At 41.6% G+C, this 22,684-nt stretch overlaps 1 protein-coding gene and 2 long non-coding RNA genes across 3 annotated transcripts in view; 1 reads left to right on the top strand and 2 right to left on the bottom strand.

Moving 5' to 3' along the window:
• The window catches only part of LOC124042013 (CREB-regulated transcription coactivator 1-like), a 50,116-nt gene extending 36,075 nt beyond the window's left edge, over positions 1 to 14,041 (bottom strand). Inside the window, exon 1 of the mRNA XM_046360278.1 lies at positions 13,823 to 14,041. Within this exon, the coding sequence (XP_046216234.1) occupies positions 13,823 to 14,035 (213 nt within the window). The 5' untranslated portion in view covers positions 14,036 to 14,041. The remainder of the gene's footprint in view (positions 1 to 13,822) is intronic.
• On the bottom strand, positions 354 to 1,927 carry LOC124042014. The gene is made up of 3 exons (XR_006840030.1): positions 1,875 to 1,927; positions 720 to 794; positions 354 to 531 (listed from the first exon to the last, which is right to left on the bottom strand). It is a non-coding gene; the product is annotated as an uncharacterized LOC124042014 (long non-coding RNA).
• Positions 14,042 to 17,331: 3,290 nt separating the features above from the next.
• LOC124040986 lies at positions 17,332 to 21,449 on the top strand. The gene is made up of 3 exons (XR_006839832.1): positions 17,332 to 17,415; positions 17,768 to 18,092; positions 18,424 to 21,449. It is a non-coding gene; the product is annotated as an uncharacterized LOC124040986 (long non-coding RNA).
• The last annotated feature ends 1,235 nt before the right edge of the window (positions 21,450 to 22,684 follow it).

Below are 22,684 nucleotides of genomic sequence, written 5' to 3'. Positions count from 1 at the left end.
TCATGCCACATTAAAAAGGAACAGGGGGCATGTCCATATTGCAGGGAAGCTTAGCTTCCCTAGAAGTAAATTGAATTATATAGGAGTTTATTCCTGTCTATACAGAAATACATAATCATTAAAAATAGGCTACTACACAATAAAAGATGATTTAACCACAGAGGATCAATTGCTTCTTTAAAAATATATATATATTTTTTCAATCGCATAGCCTACAGTCGGAAGGGCCCGCAATTTGGGCAGCGTGCCCTGCAAGCAAGAGATGCCCAGCCAGGCATAACGCAACATTTTACAAATACAATTATATGGATTAAACAACATTTTTTTTTTTTTTTTTAAAGAACATGAGTAGACAAAACTACAAAACTTTATTGCGGTTGGGGATCAACCCCCTCCCCCCTACATTTGGCCATTGAAAAGCCTTCACAGTTGCATCCTTCCTCAGGGAACTAACTGTCTGCTGATGGCTGACAACAGGGTGGCAGGTTTTTACACGTGCTGCTCTAGAGTTCCATGGCCCAGCAGACTCACCTAGGGATAGGGGGAACGACACGTTAGTTTGTCTGGGATACTTTTAGAGGGAGGAGAGAGTATGAATTGGAGTGAGTACAGTCATTCCAACCAGTGACCGTGGATAATATGCTATGTCATCACACAGACAGCCATAGTGAAGGAGGTTTACATAGTGCGTAAAGCATATTACCACCAGCAGAGCTTACTTCTCTACTCTGGAGAGATTGCAGGTTGTTGGCCAGAAGGCTTTGGTGGTCCTTGGAATATTCTCTCTGTAGCACCTGTAGAGAAATGGATAGAGGAACAGAATGCAATTGAATGAGAGAGCAAGAGCGTTAACATTTACATTGTTAAATATTGAGGAATATAAAGGGTGCCTTCCAATCAGACAAATGGATGCATGAAACACAGCAACTCAATGGTTTTCCAATGAAGGAGTGTGAGAGGCTTGTGTTGTCCGTCAAAAAAGTAGCAAAGACTATCCTTCAACAAATTAAAAACATAGAACAGCATTTTTCCTGACCAAACAGCTGTGTTGGACATGTGTTTAATGCATTTTGTTTTGAATGCAGCCTTACTCTGTGGTTGAAGTGGTATCATGTCTATAACTTCACTCTCACTCCCCCTACAGGGTTAATACACATTTTAGGTAGAATTTCATGAATTTCAGGCTAATTGATCTTTAGGAAAAACTTTTGCAATTATGTTAGCACAGGTGAAAAATGTTGTCCTGATTGAAGAAGCAATAAAACTAGCCTTCTTTAGACTAGTCGAGTATCTGGAGCATCAGAACTTGTGGGTTTGATTACAGGCTCAAAATGGCCAGGAACAAAGACCTTTCTTCTGAAACTAGTCAGTCTATTCTTGATCTGAGAAATTAAGGCTAATCCATGTGAGAAATTGCCAAGAAACTGAAGATCTCATACAATGCTGTGTACTACTCCCTTCACAGAACAGTGCAAACTATCTCTAACCAGAATAGAAAGAGTGGGAGGCCCCAGTGCACAACTGAGCAAGAGGACAAGTACATTAGTGTCTAGTTTGAGAAACAGACGCCTCACAAGTTCTCAACTGGCAGCTTCATTAAATAATACCCACAAAACACCAGTCTCAACGTCAACAGTGAAGACGCGACTCCGGGATGCTGGCTATCTCTGTCCAGTGTCTGTTCTTTTGCCCATCTTAATATTTTATTGGCCAGTCTGAGATATGGCTTTTTCTTCGCAAATCTGCCTAGAAGGCCAGCATCCCAGAGTTGCCTCTTCACTGTTGACTTTGAGATTGGTGTTTTGTGGGTACTATTTAATGAAGCTGCCTTTGACAGCTTTGCACACTCTAGGCATACTCTCAACCAGCTTCACCTGGAATGTTTTTCCAGCAGTCTTGAAGGAGTTCCCACATATGCTGAGCACTTGTCTGCTTTTCCTTCACTCTGCGGTCCAACTCATCCCAAACCATCTCAATTGGGTTGAGGTCAGGTGATTGTGGAGGCCAGGTCCTCTGATGCAGCACTCCATCACTCTCCGTCTTGGTCAATTAGCCCTTACACAGCCTGGAGGCGTGTTGAGTCATTGTCCTGTTGAGAAACAAATTATAGGGAGACTAAGTGAAAACCAGACGTGATGGCGTATTTCTGCAGAAGGCTGTGGTAGCCATGCTGGTTAAGTGTGCCTTGAATTCTAAATAAATCAGTCTCACCAGCAAAGCACCATCACACTTCTTCCATGCTTCACAGTGGGAACCACACACGCAGAGCTCCCGAAGTTCACCTACTCTGTCTCACAAAGACATGGTGGTTGAAACAAAAAATCTCATTTGTACTCATCAGACAAAAGGACAGATTTCCACTGGTCTAATGTCCATTGCTCCGGTTTCTTGGAAGCAGGTCTTTATTAGTGTCTTTTAGTAGTGGTTTCTTTGCAACAATTTGACCATGAAGGCCTGATTCACGCAGTCTCCTCTGAACAGTTGATGTTGAGATGTGTCTGTTACTTGAACTCTGAAGCATTTATTTCTGCTTCAATTTCTGAGGATGGTAAATCTAATTAACTTATCCTCTCCAGCAGAGGTAACTCTGGATCTTCCTTTCCTGTGGCGGTTCCTCATGAGCGCCAGCTTCATCATAGCGCTTGATGGTTTTTGTGACTGCACTTCAAAAAATGTTCAAAGTTCTTACATTTCAGCATTGACAATGTCATGTCTTAAAGCAATGATGGACTGTCATTTCTATTTGCTTATTTGAGCTGTTCTTGCCATTGAATGGACTTGGTGTTTTACCAAATAGGGCTATCTTCTGTATACCACCCCTACCTATCACAACAACTAATTGGCTCAAACACATTAAGGAAAGAAATTCCACATATTAACTTAACAAGGCACACCTATTAATTGAAATGCATTACAGGTCACTACCTCATGAAGCTGGTTGAGAGCATGCCTAGAGTGTGCAAAGCTGTCACCAAGGCAAAGGGTGATGGATACTTTGAAGAATCATTTCAAATATATTTTGATTTGTTTAAACACTTTTGGTTACTACATGATTCCATGTGTTATTTCATAGTTTGTCTTCACTATTATTCTACAATGTAGAACATTGTAAAAATAAAGAACCTGGGAATGAGTAGGTGTCCAAAATTTTGACTGGTCCTGTATAACATTGCAACATAGGAATATATTTTCTTAGCAGAACTGCATCGAAAGAGTTTCTTTCTCAGTTGCAAAAGCAGCAAGGACTTTTCACAAAATTGCATTCCGCAAACAACGACATTGCAAGAGCTAGCTATGTACTGTCCCACGAAATTGCTAAACATAGTAAGCCATTCGCTGAGGGGGAATTCATTAAAAAAAATAATGTATCGACTCTGCAGCAATACTTTTCCCCGACAAGAAAGAGCTGTTTAAAAATGTTTACCTGTCAAAACAAACAGTGACACGGCGTGTTGTTGATATTCTTACGAGGCATAACCCCATACTTTGAAATTACAGAGGAGTTTGCTTCAATGAAGAGCACAGCCACAGGGAACAATGTGTTGGAGTCAGTTAATAAGTGTGTGGCAAAGCTGGGACTGAGTTTTGAAAAGTTATCCAGTGTGACCACTGATGGGTACCCAAACATGACAGGAAAAAACATTGGCCTTTTGTAAAGGATACAAGATCGAGTAGCTGAGCTGAACCCATCAGAAAAGTATTTTCCTGCATTGCATTATTCATCAGGAGGTGCTCTGAAAATTAGCCATGTTGTGGATAGTCACTAAAGTGGTAAATTTCATAAGAGCAAAATCTTTAAACCACAGGCAGTTTGTCTAACTGTTGGAAGAGAGTCCTGTCATACAGATCTCCCTACCACACAAAGGTGAGATGGCTGAGATTGGGGAATGTACTTAAAAAGGGTGTGGGACCTGAAGTTGGACATTGCGGAGTTTTTGCAAATGAAAGGAAAATGTGTATTTCCCTCAACTGCAGGATAAAGAGTGGTTGGCTGATTTTGCCTTCAGTGGACATAATGGCCCTCATGAATGAACTGAATTCCAAACTAGAAGGGAAGGGCCTTTTTTGCACATCAGATGTACAGCCTTGTCAGCCTTCAATGGATAATTACTGCTCCTGACCCGCCAGCTAGAAGCCAACAATCTCACCCACCTGACACTACTAGTGTGTTCCCTATCAGATGACCAGCGGGAGAAGTATACATCGCTGCTGCGTGCTTTGAACAGTGAGTTCTCTCGTCGTTTTGAGGATTTCAAAGTGTTGGAAAATGACATGCTGTTGGTTTCCTCTCCTTTCACCTTCAATGTGGATAACGCTCCCACTGACCTGCAACTTGAGCTTATCCATCTTCAGTCTGATGCAGTGATTGGAAAACTATTCAAAACACTGTCACTGATGAGGTTCTATGCATCTCTTGAACAAAACTTTCCAAAGATTAGGAGTCATGCTCAGAAGAGGTTTGTTCTGTTTGGGTCAACCTATGTATGTGAACAGATTTTCAGTGATGAAATATAACAAGTCAGATCATCTCTTACCGACTCACCTCCTAAGCAATCCTATGCATAGCGACATCAGAAACTATAATCGACTTCACTGCTCTAGTCAACACCCATCAGAGACTTAACTCCTCACACTGATTGAGTAGTTTAAAATGTAATGTTGAGCTCTCTTGTGTTATTGCTGCAGAGATGGTTGTCCGTCTGGAAGGTTCTCCCATCACAACAGAGGATCTCTAGAGCTCTGTCAGAGTGACCATCGGGTTCTTGGTCACCTCCCTGACCAAGGCCATTCTTCCCCGATCGCTCAGTTTGGCCGGGAGGCCAACTCTAGGAAGAGTCTTGGTGGTTCCAAACTTCTTCCATTTAAGAATGATGGAGGCCACTGTGTTCTTGGGGACCTTCAATGCTGCATACATTTTTTGGTACCCTTCACCAGATCTGTGCCTCGACACAATTCTGTCTCGGAGCTCTACGGAAAATTATTTGGACCTCATGGCCTGGTTTTTGCTCTGACATGCAATGTCAACAGTGGGACCTTATATAGACAGGTGTGTGCCTTTCTAAATCATGTCCAATTAATTGAATTTACCACAGGTGGACTGCAATCAAGTTGTAGATGGAAACAGGATGCACCTCACCTTGATTTTATGTCTCATAGCAAAGGGTCTGAATACTAATGTAATTTTTTAAATTTCACCTTTATTTAACCAGGTAGGCTAGTTGAGAACAAGTTCTCATTTACAACTGCAACTGCCCAAGATAAAGCAAAGCGACACAAACCACAACACGGAGTTACACATGGAATAAACAAAACATACAGTCAATAACACAATAGAAAGAAAGTCTATATACAGTGTGTGCAAATGAGGTAGGACAAGGGAGGAAAGGCAATAAATAGGCCATAGTGGCGAAATAATTACAATTTAGCAATTAAAACACTGGAGTGATGGATGTGCAGAAGATGATGTGCAAGTAGAGATACTGGGATGCAAAGGAGCAAAAGAAAAACAGTATGGGGATGAGGTAGTTGGATGGGCTATTTACAGATGGGCTATGTACAGGTGCATTGATCTGTGAGCTGCTCTGACAGCTGGTGCTTAAAGTTTGTGAGGGAGATATGAGTCTCCAGCTTCAGTGATTTTTGCAATTCGTTCCAGTCATTGGCAGCAGAGAACTGTAAGGAAAGGCGGCCAAAGGAGGAATTGGCTTTGGGGGATGACCAGTGAAATATAGGTGCTGGTAGTGATCGGTTGAAGAGCATGTGTTTAGTTTTACTTGCATTTAAGAGCAGTTGGAGGCCACAGAAGGAGAGTTGCATGGCATTGAAGCTCACCTGGAGGTTAGTTAACACAGTGTCCAAAGAAGGGCCAGAAGTATATAGAATTGAGAAATAAGGTATCTTTTTTATTAATGCGCTTGCTAAAATTTCTAAACCTGTTTTCGCTTTGTCATTATGGGGTATTGTGTGTGTATTACTGAGGCTGTAATGTAACAAAATGTGGAAAGTCAAGGTCTGAATACTTTCCATAGGAACTGTATATTTAAAAAAAAAAATGTATTACTTACTGACATGGAGTGCTCCATGTTCCTGCTGGTAGGTCTCAACCTGGATGCAGGGAAATGGCCTGCAGGACTCGGAGTATGGTTGGATCTACTGTATCTCCACCAGGCTCCTGGAAATCAGACGAGAAACCTGCATAGATTAACCAAATAAAAAATAATTTAGTCAAGTCAATATAATTATTTTTACATTGGAGTGTATAGGTTTTTGTTCCTGCACTTCACCAACACCTCATTCAACTAATTGATCTAAATTTGACAAAAACAAGCAGTTCAGTCCGCTGGGACAGAAATCACCCACGTCTGTATTATTGAATGAACTTCAAGTTACAAGCTTACAATTCTGCATGATATCAATATATCCACACATGTTATTCTCTGTCTAACCTTGTGAATAACATCAAAGAACAAGTTTAAATTTAGCTAGCTAGCGTTAACTGCTGTCAATTGTCTGACATGTACCATTATATTTCACGTTAAACACACATTTTCACAAAAAAAAATCAATCGATGTACACATATGAAATAGATGATTACCTTCAAGTAGACTTTTATTCTAGTACTTCAGGCCGAGGATTACGTAACGTTGTTACTTTGTAGAAATTACTTCTCTTTTCCTCTTCAAACTAATTCCTGAGATTTGACTGATGGAACAATCCAGCCAATGGTTGGAGCAATAGGCGGCTGTGGTTTTAGCTGATTGGCCAGGAGTAAAAAAGGTCCTCCAGGTCTGCTCAAACCATTTGACTTGCGAATGTCTTTCTACAAAATGTACGAATCACTTGGTAATGTGACAGAACTCTGAGAATGTATATTTTTGATTCACATCAGAATATACATTGTGGTAAATGGACTTGTAATAATCAGATGTGGACTCTAGTCACATGACATGGACTGGAGTCTGACTGAAGTCACAAATTTGATGATTTTGACTTGATAGAAAATAAAATAACTTGAGACTTGACGCTTTAAGACTCCACTTTGACTTGAAATTATCTGGCCAGATTTTGTAACGTTTTGTCAATCATTTTGTGGCACGGAGTCTCTGTGGATTACTCTCCTGGCACCCAGAGACAGTATTGCACTTGCAAACAAAACAGACTGGCTAGTGAAACACACACTCAACCCTCTGATTGGACCAGCAAACTGTCAATCAACACAGGTTGAGAACTAGAGCAGTGAAGGTTTTGGGGAGGTTGCGAGTAGGCCTACAATTACTTTGATAAATATTTGAATAGGCTACATACAGTATATGCTAGGCTACCATTTGTATTTTAGATATGTAGATTTGGTTATAAAATGTGGATACTAACGTAGGTCTAGGGAATTGCACAAAATTCTTATTTTAAAAACATCTAATGGTGCTTCAGAAACAACAAGTTTCCCATCCTGGCTGCACATATCCACATCAGTGACCAGAAAGCGCTTGTTTAATGCAGGTAGGTTACAGAGAAAATTAAACAAGCGCTTTCTGGTCACTGATGTGGATATGTGCACCCTTAATGCAGGTAGGTTACAGAGAAAATTAAGGGTGCACATATCCACATCAGTGACCAGAAAGCGCTTGTTTAATTTTCTCTGTAAACTACCTGCATTAATATTATCCATATAAATCTGGCTAAGGTTTTAGCAATCTGCTACGGACACATCTTTGCCACAATACCTGCAGTGCTTGACTTGAGCTGAAATAGGTGCCGGTAGGTCTACTCATTTTGGGTGCCGGTACTGTTTATATTTAGGTACAGGAGCTCCACTATACTTTTGAGCTAATATTCTATAAAAAAGGAACAGGAGCTCAAGCAGTAGAACATGTTAGGTGCCGGTACTCAGTTCCGGTGATCTCCTGCCCAAGTCATGCACTACCTGGTGGTTTCATTGATCATTTTCATATTTCCAATAGGCCTAGTTTAGTTGAGTAATAATTAATATAATTCAGTGGTGGTACTGTATGTCTAAAGATAGCTGTAACATCACACTACCTTCTATACTTATGGGATTGTTGTAGTAACGCCTTAGAATGTTGCGCCACTCGGGAGGCCCGCCACTCGGATTTTGTACTAGACAAAATATTTTTGCATAATTAAGTCAAAAAACAAACGGATTACATACTTTGTACTGTTTCTAAAAAAAGAAATGTATTAGTAAGAAGTAATGTGGTGCAATGCTAAATTTCTTTTCATTTTTTGTAACCCGAGTCTTTTAATAATCAAAATATCAGAGAAAATGTTAAGCTGCCCCTTTAAGGGTGGGAGGTTAACATAGTAATGGGGCCACTTGAGTCCTTTCACGTGTCATATTTGGGATACGACAAGGACATCTCTTTGCTATTAGTTGAAGCAGCAGACTCAAGTTGAAAAACAACCAAACTTGTGAACAAAACAATGTAAACAGCCAAGAAACACAGGACAATGTCTCACTTTGTTGACCATCGAGTAAATTAGACCATCTTTTATGCCTGTGCACAGTGCCTCCAAAAATGAATCGATCAGCACTTCACTCACTTCACCACCGGCCTCCCTAGTGGTATAGCGCTCTAAGGTGCCACTACAGACACAGGTTTGATCCCAGGATGTGTCGCAGCCGGCCGCGATTGGGAAACCCATAAGGCAGCGTACAATTTGCCCAGTGTCGTCCAGGTTAGGGGAGGGTTTGGCCGTCCGGGATATCCTTCTCCCATCGCGCTCTAGCAACTCCTTGTGGCGGGCAGGGCACATGCACTCATGTCGACATGCGGTACAGTTTTTCCTCTGACACGTTGGTGCGGCTAGCTTCCAGGTTAAGAGAGCAGTGAGTCAAGAAGCAGCGCGGCTTGGCGGGGTCGTGTTTCGGAGGACGCATGGCTTTCAAACTTCGCCTCTCCCGAGTCTGTATGGGAGTTGCAGCGATGGGACAAGAATGTAACTAACAATAGGATATCACGAAATTGGAGAGAAAATGGGGTCCAAAAATACAAATATATAAAAATAGCAGCTATGAAACAAAACTGCAGAAATACTTTGAAAATCTCTACTGTAGCATGTCTAACCCTAACTTGCACATGTGGTCATACTTGACTTTGACTTTCTTTTGGCGAATGTAATACTCCCACAGGCAGTGGGATTCCCACCTGTTTTGAGCCCCACATTTTTAGCTAGAAAAACCAAACATACCATATTTTTGGGGGGCAGTGGGTTGCCTGTTTTGCATGTTATTTTGGTGTTAATACGTGTCACATATCAGTTTGCAAACAATGTCAAATAAAAATGATTGAATTAATAAATGCCAAAATGCAGGTATTTCAGCCCTGCTCAGTGCTTTCTGTGGTGGTGTGGTTGCCAGCGGAAAATACGTAGCGTAGGGGTTGGTAATGTTTTCTAGTTGCACCAGTGATTGGCTCAGTGTTCTGTCACTCATGGGGACACTACTTCACTGCCATTTAAAAAAAAATATTTCACCAGGTAGGCCAGTTGAGAACAAGTAGGGAGGTAGGCAATAAATAGGCCCTAGAGGTGACAAGAATTACAATTTAGCATTAATACTGGATAGATGTGCAGATAGATGTGCAGGTAGAGATACTGGGGTGCAAAAGAGCAAGAGGGTAAGTAATAATATTGGGATGAGTTAGGTGTGCTATTTACAAATTGGCTGTGTATAGGTACAGTGATCGGTAAGATGCTCAGACAGCTGATGCTTAAAGTTAGAGAGGGAGATATAAGACTCCAGCTTCAGAGACTTTTTGCAATTCGTTCCAGTCATTGGCAGCAGCGAACTGGAATGCAAGGCGGCCAAAGGAAGTTTTGGCTTTGGGGATGACCAGTGCAATATACCTGCTGGAGCGCGTGCTACGGGTGGGTGTTGCTATGGTGACCTGAGATATGATGATATGATATGCTATGAGCTGAGATAAGGCGGGGCTTTACCTAGCAAAGACTTATAGATGACCTGGAGCCAGTGGGTTTGGCGGCGGATATGTAGTGAGGGCCAGCCAACAAGAGCATACAGGTCGCAGTGGTGGGTAGTATATGGGGCTTTGGTGATAAAACAGATGGCACTGTGACAGACTACATCCAGTTTGCTGAGTAGAGTGTTGGGGGCTATTTTGTAAATGACGTCGCCAAAGTCAAGGATCGGTAGGATGGTCAGTTTTACGAGGGCAAGTTTGGCGGCATGAGTGAATTATGCTTTGTTGTGAAATAGGAAGCCAATTCGAGATTTAATTTTGGATTGGAGATGCTTAATGTGAGTCTGGAAGGAGAGTTTAGTCTAACCAGAGACCTAGGCATTTGTCCACATATTCTAGGTCAGAACCGGCCAGAGTAGTGACACTATTCGGGCGGGAGGGTGCGGGCAGAAATCGGTTGAAGAGCATGCACTTAGTTTAACTAGCATTTAAAAGCAGTTGGAGGCCACGGAAGGAGTGTTGTATGGCCTCGAAACTCATTCGGAGGTTTGTTAGCACAGTGTCCAAACGGCCAGGTGTATACAGAAAGGTGTTGTCTGCGTAGAGGTGGATCAGAGAATCACCTGCAGCAAGAGCGACATCTTTGGTATATACAGAGAAAAGAGTCGGCCCAAGAATTGAACCCTGTGGCACCCCCATAGAGATTGCCAGAGGTCCGGACAACAGGTCCTCCGATTTGACACACTGAACTCTGTCTGAGAAGTAGTTGGTGAACCAGGCGAGGCAGTCATTTGCGAAGCCATTTTAGAAAGGGAGGGTCCAGATTATCTAGCCCAACTGATTTGTAGGGGTCCAGATTTTTCAGCTCTTTCAGAACATCAGCTGTCTGTATTTGGGTGATGAGATGTTGGCCAGGGTAGGGGTAGCCAGGTGGAAAGCTTGGCCAGCAATGGAAAAAATGCTTATTGAAATGATCGATTATTGTAGATTTATCGGTGGTGACAGTGTTTCCTATCCTCAGTGCAGTGGGCAGCTGGGTGTAAGTGCTCTTATTCTCCATGGACTTTACAGTGTCCCAAAACCTTTTGGAATTAGTGCTACAGGACTTCACTGAAAAGTTGTATATCGCGGGGGCTATTCGATGCTAATGCAGAACGCCACAGGATGTTTTTGTGCTGGTCAAGGGCGGTCAAGTATGAGGTGAACCAAGGGCTATATCTGTTCTTAGTTCTACATTTTTTGAACGGGGCATGCTTATTTAAGATGGAGAGGAAAGCACTTTTGAAGAGCAACCAGGCATCCTCTACTGACGAAATGAGGTCAATATCCTTCCAAGATACCCGGGCCAGGTCGGTAAGAAAGGCCTGCTCGCTGAAGTGTTTTAGGAAGCGTTTGACAGTGATGAGGGGTAGTCGTTTGACAGAGGACCCAGTACGCACGCAGACAATGAGGCAGTGAACGCTGAGATCCTGGTTGAAGACAGCAGAGGTGTATTTAGAGGACAGGTTGGTCAGAATATCTAAGAGGGTGACCATGGTTACAGATTTAGGGTTGTATCTGGTAGGTTCCTTGATTATTTGTGTGAGATTGAGAGCATCAAGCTTAGATTGTAGGACGGCCGGGATGTTAAGCATGAAGATAGATGGGGGGGCGATCAATTAACATATGGTGTCCAGGGCATAACTGGGGGCCGAGGGGGGTCTATATCAAGCGGCAACGGTGAGAGACTTGTTTCTGGTAAGGTGGATTTTTAAAAGTAGAAGCTCAAATTGTTTGGGCACAGACCTGGATAGTAAAGACAGAAGTCTGCAGGCCCTCTCTTCAGTAGCTTGCAACTCCACTCCCTTTGGCAGTTCTATCTGGTGGAAAATGTTATAGTTAGGGATGGAAATTTCAGGATTTTTGGTGGCCTTCCTAAGCCAGGATTCAGACACGGCTAGGACATCCGGGTTGGCGGAGTGTGCTAAAGCAGTGAATAAAACAAACTTAGGGAGGAGGCTTCTAATGTTAACATGCATGAAACCAATGCTTTTACGGTTACAGAAGTAAACAAATAAGAGCGCCTGGGGAATGGGAGTGATGCTGGGGTCTGCAGGGCCTGGGTTAACCTCTACATCACCAGAGGAACAGAGGAGGAGTAGGATAAGGGTACAGCTAAAGGCTTTAAGAACTGGTTGTCTAATGCGTTTGGAACAGAGAGTAAAAGGAGCAGGTTTCTGGACTGAAGAATAGTTTCAAGGCAATGTACAGACATGGGTATGGTTGGATGTGAGTACAGTGGAGGTAAGCCTAGGCATTGAGTGATGACGAGAGAGGTTTTGTCTCGAGGCACCATTTAAACCAGGTGCGGTCACTGCATGTGTGGGGGGTGGAACATAAGGGCTAGCTAAGGAATATTGAGCAGGGCTGGAGGCTCTACAGTGAATTAAGACACAAACTACTAACCAAAACAGCAATAGACAAGGCATATTGAATTTAGAGAGAGGCATGTGTAGCTGAGTGATCATAGGGTCCAGTGAGTAGCTAGGCGAGCTGGAGGCACGGCCATTCAGACAGCTAGCAGGCTGGGGCTAGCAGCAGGCTGGTAGATGGGCCTTAGGGGAACGTCGCAACAGATGAGCCAAATCTAAGGGTAGAGCTGCTGCTACTCTTTGTAGCAGCATTTCATTGAAGATAAATGATATTTATAAAACGTATCGGTGCTCATCGGCCATAAACATTACACAACAAGTTGGAAATCACAAATTCAACAATGAGTGGTTTTGATGGAATTGGTGGCTAACTGCAAGCATAGCAAAGAAATCACTAGCCTGCTATTCAGTGGAGTGGCTATGTGGTCCCAAGTCTGGGTTTAAGGGTCTCTTTTCCAAGCTTCAAATGATAAACATTCAACATTGGCCATGCTGTCAATCCAGCATAATTTCTGGCACGCTCAAAACAACTGTTAACTCGGAACTGAGAAATCTGACTTCAGTGAGTTCAAGACAATTGGGAACTTGGGAAAACACGAGCTCCGACTGGGAAAATACATTTTGAACGGTCATCCAACTCAGAATTGTAAGTGGGGAACTCTGGCCTCTTTCTAGAGCTATGACCTGAAGATCACTGGCATCATCATTCTTCAAGTCCCAGAAAATAAATAATTATTGCAAATCTTATTGAATGTATTCAAATTACAAATTGCAACCACGAAATTCAAAATACTAACTTCTGTCATTATTTTCCCATACCAGTCCATTTAAAACTATTTAAAATACACCCATGCTATTTTGTCGGGAAATTTAACTACAGTTGAGACCACTGACATGACATTGATGCAGATACCAATATTTTGCTGCGGCATGCGCTTTACGGTCAACATAATCTGTGCGGGGTTGACTCGTCTTTAATATGACGCTGTCAATCAAATTTACTCTACTTGTCTGCTCAGTCTCACGACTGGGTTTTCCACCTGATTATTAGGCTATATGTCTTTGTTGATTGATCTATATACTCAAAATACTGCTGTCCCAAATGCTTCAATGTATAGAAATTGCTGTTCATCTCACGCGTCTTCCTCGCCTAGAGTGCATGCAGAAAAAACAAAGCTCTATTTTGATGCGCGCTGTCAAACACGCATGCACGCCCCATATTTGCACTGGAGCAGCTATAATACTGTGCAACTTTTGAAGACGATTGGCCTCGGGATTCCTCTCCATTTGAGAATAACTAACTACACGAATGTGATAGTAAGGAGACTGATTTCCATTCATGCAAATCATATTTGCTAGCATATGGGGCTGTTTGTTATTGTTTACCTCCCTGGCCAAACTACGTGCCGCCGCACATATTACTGCATTTGACAGGTCGCGAGCATTCACAGCAAATAGCTAAAAACAGACACGCTTACCCTCGCTGCTCGGGTAATACTCAAATCTTTCATCACTTCCTCGAATGCTGCTGTCTCTTCTGCCTGTTTCTGATTATGCAAAGCGATTTTCTCGCTAAATTTCCGCGGATTATTCGATGTCGCCATGTTTCGCTCTTCTGCTCCGCTTTCCCTCCAGAGACGTTGCGTGCCCACGTCCTTGCGCGTGGGCGTTGTTAAAGCGCACATCTGGAACGCCCGCGTTCCTCACATTTTTCACCAGGGATGGGTCAAATGCAAAAAGGGATAGGTCATTTCCCCCCTCATTGTTGCTTAAACGTTTTATCCACTGTCCACTTGCGGATAATCTAAAATCAATTATATATTTTTTAATAAATGATCCCCTATTGAACATGTTGGTACGGTTCTTCTTATTTTAATAATAATAATAATATATGCCATTTAGCAGACGCTTTTATCCAAAGCGACTTACAGTCATGTGTGCATACATTCTACGTATGGGTGGTCCCGGGGATCGAACCCACTACCCCACAACCCACTACCCTGCCTTGTTTACCCGCTAAACCCACTGTACTGTACATGGCATAACAATACAATGAATACAATACAATACAATACAATACAATGAAAGCTATAGCCTACAGAGAAAAGCAGTTGTGTGTCTGTTACTTTCCAGTTTTTGTAGTCTTTAGTAGCCACTGGCCAGATGTCCCTACTCAAACGAGTGTGCTTTTAGAATTCTCACTGGGAATTAAATGCATAAACCACTGTCAACCACATCAGTCACTAACATGCTAAAAGTACCAATACTGGCAAAAAAAAATCAAATGGTTTTTCTTTTTCCCACAGACACACAAGGCTAAAGAGCTACAGGCGCAGTCCATGCACAATGAAACAATATGCTGTTTCACCCACTATTCAGAGTAGTGGAAATAAATTGGCTGTAAAGTAACCAAGGAAACCATTGAAGAGGGTATACCAGGGCAATGGGTGTGTGGGAATATGTTGTTATTGCCAGCTAAACCCTGAAAAAAAAACTTGAATTTGAGCCTCAGTGAAAAAGCATGGATTAAATGACATTTTGGCAGATTTCTGTGTCCTGCTCCTCAGATATTGTTTACATTAATCTAGTTACATAAATACATCAGCTACAACAGGCTTCCCTGTACATAGATACATGTACTCGCAGGCTTCCCTGTACATAGATACATGTACTCGCAGGCTTCCCTGTACATAGAGACATGTAATCACAGGCTTCCCTGTGCATAGAGACATGTAATCACAGGCTTCCCTGTACATAGAGACATGTAATCACAGGCTTCCCTGTACATAGAGACTTGTAATCACAGGCTTCCCTGTACATAGAGACATGTAATCACAGGCTTCCCTGTACATAGAGACATGTAATCACAGGCTTCCCTGTGCATAGAGACATGTAATCACAGGCTTCCCTGTACATAGAGACATGTAATCACAGGCTTCCCTGTACATAGAGACATGTAATCACAAAAATAACTCAAATGGTTCCGTAGCTTTTCAATTTTATTTAAATAGAGATAACTTTGTCCCTGACCCCGACTTCATCTCCACTTCACTTTAGATCCCCCCCCCAGCCCCTTCCCTCAAAACATTGGTGATGGCAGCCAATATTTGCTGTGAAAATGAATATCCAGCTAAAACACAAACCTGTGCCAATGCTATGCCCCAAAAAAGAGAAGCATCTGAAAAATAGATGTATAAATATGTGATAAAAGGTGTAATATCTTTAGATAGGTAGATGGATATAATGATGGTGGATAGATAAGGTATTTAACGTTTTGTGGGATTGAGATATTCATGGTAACTCATGCTCAAGGCAGTAACTGACAGCAGTCGCTTTGGGGGCTATATCTAAAGAGCTAATTGTTTTCACTACTCTGTTGTGCAAAAAGACATCTCAACAGTTTTTACCCCCAAGCCATAAGACTCCTGAACAGGTAACCAAATGGTTACCCGGATTATTTGCATTGTGTGCCCCCAACCCCCAACCCCTTTTTACGCTGCTGCTACTCTCTGTTTATCTTATACATAGTCACTTTAGCTATACATTCATGTACATACTACCTAAATTGGCCCGACCAACCAGTGCTCCCGCACATTGGCTAACCGGGCCTATCTGCATTGTGTCCCACCACCCGCCAACCCCTCCTCTTTTTATGCTTCTGCTACTCTCTGTTCATATATGCATAATCACTTTAACGATACCTACATGTACATACTACCTCAATAAGCCTGACAAACCGGTGTCTGTATATAGCCTTGCTACTCTTGTTTCAAATGTATTTTTACTGCTGTTTTATTTCTTTACTTACTTACCTACACACACACACACACGCACGCACGCACGCACGCACGCACGCACGCACACACGCACACACACACACACACACACACACACACACACACACACACACACACACACACACACACACACACACACACACACACACACACACACACACACACACACACACACACACACACACACACACACACACACACACCCACACACCTTTTTGTTCTCGCACCATTGGTTAGAGCCTGTAAGTAATCATTTCACTGTAAGGTCTACACCTGTTGTATTTAACGCACGTGACAAATAAACTTTGATTTGATTCTGTTGTCTTAATTGTATGGACAGTCCGTCTAATGTGGGGCCCAGATTTGATTTCACATTGCTGCTATTTAATGATTTCTGTGGTAAACATGTTAAATTGGGAACAGATAACAGCATGTGGTAGAAAACCCTGGTGTCTTCTATTGTTATGAATCTGGCGAGAGACCAGTTTGTTCTTCCAGATTGATATTTCTGTCATTTCTGTTTTGTGTATGACAGACACCTGCTAAGATACTGAATTTGCATGTCACACAGCGTTACTGGAAACATGGTTCTGGAAACTGATGAAGCTGTGTTTGTGGTCTATACTTCCTTTGCAAGGCTTCTCCAATGCCACTTCAGCAGGGAATACAGTGCATTTGGAAAGTATTCAGACCCCTTGACTTTATCCACATTTTGTTATGTTAACTCATAAATCTACACACAATATCCCATAATGACAAAGCAAAACAGGTTTTTAGCAGGAAAAAAACGTTGTGTTTGTGATAAACAATATTTTATCACACACCTAGCAGCTATAATATCATTTCACAGAAATAATTTGCTGGTGGAAATTACATCACATTTTGTAGGCTATGGACATAAAAACATATGTCAAATGTGTTCTGGATAGGAGTGTTTCGAAACATAATTGCACACTGACTCACTGCTTATCAGTTCACATGAGTGAGTTAAACTATACTATAAAACAATTGCTGTTTGAACAGTGAACAATTCAGCAATCATGTACAGTAAAGAAATGAAAGTCCCAAACTTGTGTCTTCCGTGCAGTGTGTTCTATTTTCTCTATGAGGTAATGAGGCTTTTACAGGAAATCTTGATGTGACTTTCATTTTTGCTAAGTTCCACTTTTTCAACATAGAAAAAAGGGAACTTGGAAGTTCAGTCAACAACTTCATCGTCTCTCACTCATAGACCAACTGGACCACTCTGTTCGTCTCACCAAGGCCTGGTAAAACACATTTTTATTGGTTCTGACCTACTGATCTTCTGTATTTCATGGGTGCTATCTGGGGGCTATTCAAACAATACTGGAATTTGGAAAATGTTCTTAGGATATGCATTGTATTAATATATTTCTTATTCATCAATATGTTGTTGATTTCAATATTAATAAATCGTTTATTTAGCTCATAGGTTCTTGCATTATTTTGCAATGGTGACCTGGGTTTGGTTAGTTAGGTTTAGTTAATTACATTATTTATTGAATGCCTTAAATACCAGACTGTTTATGCATAGTAGGCTACCCTTCATTTCAACATCCCAAACTGCTGTCATCCAATAATGCATTTTTTCATTCACAGGTGTCATGATGTCTAATACAACTTGTCTCCGTGCAAACTCTACCACAGACTGCCTAGAACCAGCTTCTTTGGGTTTTTCTATGGGATATGCTGTGGGTCTTCCTCTGTTCTTCATAGTTCTGGGAGTAGTGATTGCGCTGATCTATACCAAGCGCAGTAAATGTAGGAATATGTGGCAGTTAGATCAACTCAAGAGCACAGAGGTCAACACACGTCAACTTGAGGGTTCCCAATACACGGCCATGGTCAGACCACCACCCGCTGATCATAGCCCCATCTACGAGAACTTCACTGACTCCAACAAGACAATCATCAACATGAAAAGGTAGATTACATGATGATGATTAGTTTGGGTTGAAATGTTCAAACAAAGTACACTGGAAGTTGAAAGTTGATTAGGTCATTATATTGAGGAAAATCAGAGTTTGTCTTTGCCTTTTGCAAACTGTTCATTTCCAAGAATTCATGCCTCTTTTATTGTCACGTTTGAATTGTATTAATCCTACTGTGTCTCAATGACTCAACAATGGACTTTTAACAGAGTTGACAAATGTTGACCACACGACAGTGAGCACACATAGGCCATGTTTGTTGTGGCGTAACTGTGCGGGAAAGCATGTTCTGATGTTGGCCCATCTGTCTACCTGTCTCTCCAGGTCACCCGCTGAACCTGAGGACGTATATCTGCAGTGTGATTTACCCGATGATGCAATTTACAGCAACGACATGTCCTGTAGCCTGGCCATACTGCCTCATGAGGAAGATATTTATATAATGCCAGATGTTCTATAGTTACAGCCATAAAGATGACCCTATTCAAATCCAAACAGTCATATTTTTGCAGGACAGGAAGAGGAATCAAAGGAGCCAATATGTTCTGGTGGCTTTATGTTTTATCCACCTCTGAAGGAAACTTGGCCATATTGACAAAAACATTTGTCTTAATTAGAATCTTTTGCTTTGTTTTACAGACTAAAAAGTATGTTATTATGTTATTGTACATATTTTAGTAAGTGCCTGCTAGGTTCGGCACAGTGCAACAACTTTTTAGGGCAAATTTAAATATAAGTAGCAGTTTAGCCCAAAATGTAAAACATTTTTACAGTGAACTTTTTCACTCTGTAGTTAGGGAGAAGTCGAAATGTACCCAATTGTTACCCAGACGGGCGTGTTGCCTAAAAGATTGGCTGTGCTGTGTACACTGCCACTTCAGGAGGCGAGTCAAAGGATTCTTCCCCCCCAGTATGGGGCCCATTATGGGGTATTGTGTGTAGGCCAATGACAAAAAGTCTTCTCCATTTTAAATTCAGGCTGTAACACAACACAATGTGGAAAAGTCAAGGGGTGTGAAGACTTTCTGAAGGCACTGTATAGCAGTCTTGTTGACAGGTCTCGAGAACGGTCTGGAGCCCACATATTGAGTGTCTCGGTGTTGTCTCGGTGTTTGATACATTTGGACTCGGTCTTGACTCGGTCTCGGACAGTGAGGACTCATAAATAGTTGCCTAGACCAATGGAGTAAAAAGAACTCCTAATTACCAGCTTCCATACAGTCCAGTGTTGCAATTTTGTTTTTGTTTTTGCCAAAATTAGTCAACTTTAATAACAATGTTGCGGGTGAAAATGTATTGGTCGTGGGTGCCAGATTTTTGGCGGTACTTCTAAATTGCACCGCGACCGCCATGGCATTTCTCTTAAAAATATATACATATATTTCACTGTGACCTGCTGCCTCTGACTATCAGGCAGTGAGCAGGCTGTAACTGAGTGAGTGAGTCAGTGAGTGAGCATGTGAATGGGGGAGAGGGAGAGGGCCGAAGGGGTGCGTGTGTGCTTTGAGAGAATGCTGCAGCAGAGTAAGCTGAGTCACGGAGGCAGAGCAGCACCAGTGCACTTTGTGACCACTGTTTACCAGTTGTAGGTAGGCTATTTAGGTTGGTCATTATGGAGGCACACCTTTTCCATAAAACATATATTAACACGCTAGAACCGCAACAAAGCATTGGAAAACGACTTTAGGGGCACTAGAGCTGTTTAGATAAGTTTGCTCAGAGGTGGTTTAAAGTAAACTGCATTCTTTAATGTCAGTTTCATTGTGGACTTTTCCCTGAAATGATATGTTGTCATGTTGGCCTATCATGGGCTATAGACTACCTGCATCTATCTCTGTAAACCATGGCAAAGTTTAATTGCAGTTATAAACCCAAATTTTAGTCAGTAGCCTATGCCTATTGAAATAACAAGTCAATTTCGCAAATATACCATTTATAATAGTTTGTAGTCTTAACATCTGGCACAAAATGATGGCACAATTGACAGAAAATAGCCTAACATTTGTTTTTTAAAAGTTCATCCAAGTGTTTCTTGCACAGAGATTAAGATGCTCTGTCCAACTTTCATCACTTAAACTCTCCTTTTCGATTTATCTATAGTTATGCACATGCTACAATTATAAACTGGGTGGTTTGAGCCCTGAATGCTGATTGGTTGAAAGCCATGGTATATCAATGTGGAATGACAACTTGTTTTGAATGCTATGATTAAGCAATAAAGCCCAAGGAGGTATGGCCAATATACCATGGCTAAGGGCTGTTCTTTGTGGTATATGGTCAATATACTATGACTAAGGGATATGTCCTAAGAACAGTCATTAGCCATGGTAAATTGGCCATGTACCACACTTCCTTGGGCTTTCTTGCTTAATCATAATCATAATCAAAATAATCTATTGAGGGGAAATTATCTGGATAGTTTAATAGGGGAGATTTAGATTTTCTCTTGTGATATGTTCTTAAACTCGCAATAATTATTATTTTGATGGAAAAACTAATTGAGCTTTTTAGTCTGTCGTAAAAAATAAAGTCAATATTCCTTCTTAATTCAATCGAAAACATTATGGAAAAAGTGTTTATTGGATAAATGTGTCAAGTCCCCTTTTGCTGCAAAACATTATTTGGGCTAGTTTTCAGGCCTTGTTAGTGGGTTTTCCAAGGTCATTGGGCTAGAAATTTTAGCCAGATCTGGCAACCCTGATTCAGTCAGGGCATAAAACCACTTCGCTTGGCCAAAAATATACACTCCTTTCTCAGAACATTAATATCTTAACATCCTTATCTATTATAGACATGTTTGCACACTGGTGAACCTATAGGCCTTCAGTGTGTGACAGGTTTGTGATTCTGAAAGGACAGCAACCGTAATACCAGTGAACTCATGTAGGAGACTACACTTTTTGTAAAAACACAAAGGTCCAGTGGTGTAGTGGAGGGTATATGCAGGTATAAACCCAACAATCTCACACTCATTTCATGCAAATATGTACAAATAGAATTTCAGCAGATTTTGTGTGTTATTGTGTGGCTTAATTTGTGTGAAAAGACACATTTTTGTGTGACTTCATTCATAGGAAAATACATTTTTGGGGGATGATGGTGTTGGTGCATGATGGTGTTGGTGCATGATTGGGTTGTTAAATGTGTTAAATGTGTTAACAACCCAATCTTTTTAATCAACCAGGTTGTCACCTAAATAATTACAATATAATACTAGCCTTGTTTTTTAAATTTGATAAATTAATGCCAATGCTGTTTTCTATGCTTGTTTTCACATAATACCTTGGAATACTTGTGCTATGTCGAATTTTATGAGGGTGGCCAAATTGGAGTAAAAAGCTTTATTTGTCTGTTTTTGTTTTGTGGTATCAATGAAGGTATTTGATTGTGTTTTTTCAGTGGCCATTGCGTACAGTATACTCACTTCTTAATCCCTACTGATGCGTATCGAAGTAGTGTAGTGGAGGTATATGACTTATCAATTATGTGGTACAACAGGGAAACCATGCACAAAGTAGCCTACACAATCGCAAAGCATGTGAAATATGCTCGCCACAAACAACCTAGTTTCAGCTGAATATCATCTGCAGGCAGCAAGAGTGTTCAGCTCTCAGCTGGTTTTGGCATAGAGCAGCTCACAGAAGAATGACATCGGTAGCCGGTAGGGTAGGAAAGACATTTCAACAGTAAATGCTAACTAAGGCAACAATGGGTGCAAACCAGGTATTGAAAAAGTTTAGTCCAAAGTGTTGGTCAGTTGGCTGTTTTTGATGCTCAATTAACATCATGTACTGTTTGCATCAGGGGCGTAGACATGGATGGGCCTAGGTGGACAGAGGCCCACCCACTGGGGAGCCGGGCCCTGACAGGCCCACCCAATCAGATTGATGTGGTTTGTGGATGTGGCATTGTTGTGGACTTAGACCATCAAATATGTGTATTTTTTTTTTTTTTTAAAGTGATCTTTTGAGAGTGAAAATCTAAATCTATAGGGAAAACTCAAAGGACGAGGAGCCTACAATTCCCCATCTTGTTGATGTGCATAACTGAGGGAGAGAGTCCACCTTTTCATGGTTGTTACATCAATAAGACTGTAAAGTTCCCATATGTAAGAGAACTTCCGTGGTGTTTACATATTATCAGAAATCCATTCTGGTCTATTTTGTGGCTTTTGGTGAATGCATTCTGATGATCTAAAGTCACGCTGTTGCAACTGCCTGTAAACACACAGTCCAGTTCAGAGTGAATGATGGCAGGCCCTACTGCCTGTAAACACACAGTCCAGTTCAGAGTGAATGATGGCAGGCCCTACTGCCTGTAAACACACAGTCCAGTTCAGAGTGAATGATGGCAGGCCCTACTGCCTGTAAACACACAGTCCAGTTCAGAGTGAATGATGGCAGGCCCGTGTGGCAAATGGCTTGTTTGTATAAAGGCCTACTGTAGCTCTGATCGGCTATAGCACACCGGTCTGTGAAGACTCCGGTCCTGGACGAGACAGATGTTTTATTCTGTTTAATTACTGTAGTGTAACAGCCACTTTCGCACGGCCGTTTTCACACTCTATATTGCTAGAGAATTTTCA

This window comes from Oncorhynchus gorbuscha, linkage group LG08 (assembly GCF_021184085.1).
Source record: "Oncorhynchus gorbuscha isolate QuinsamMale2020 ecotype Even-year linkage group LG08, OgorEven_v1.0, whole genome shotgun sequence".
Classification (NCBI taxonomy): domain Eukaryota; kingdom Metazoa; phylum Chordata; class Actinopteri; order Salmoniformes; family Salmonidae; genus Oncorhynchus; species Oncorhynchus gorbuscha.
Note: the sequence above shows the minus strand (reverse complement) of the source record. Positions and strands in the feature narration are given on the sequence as shown.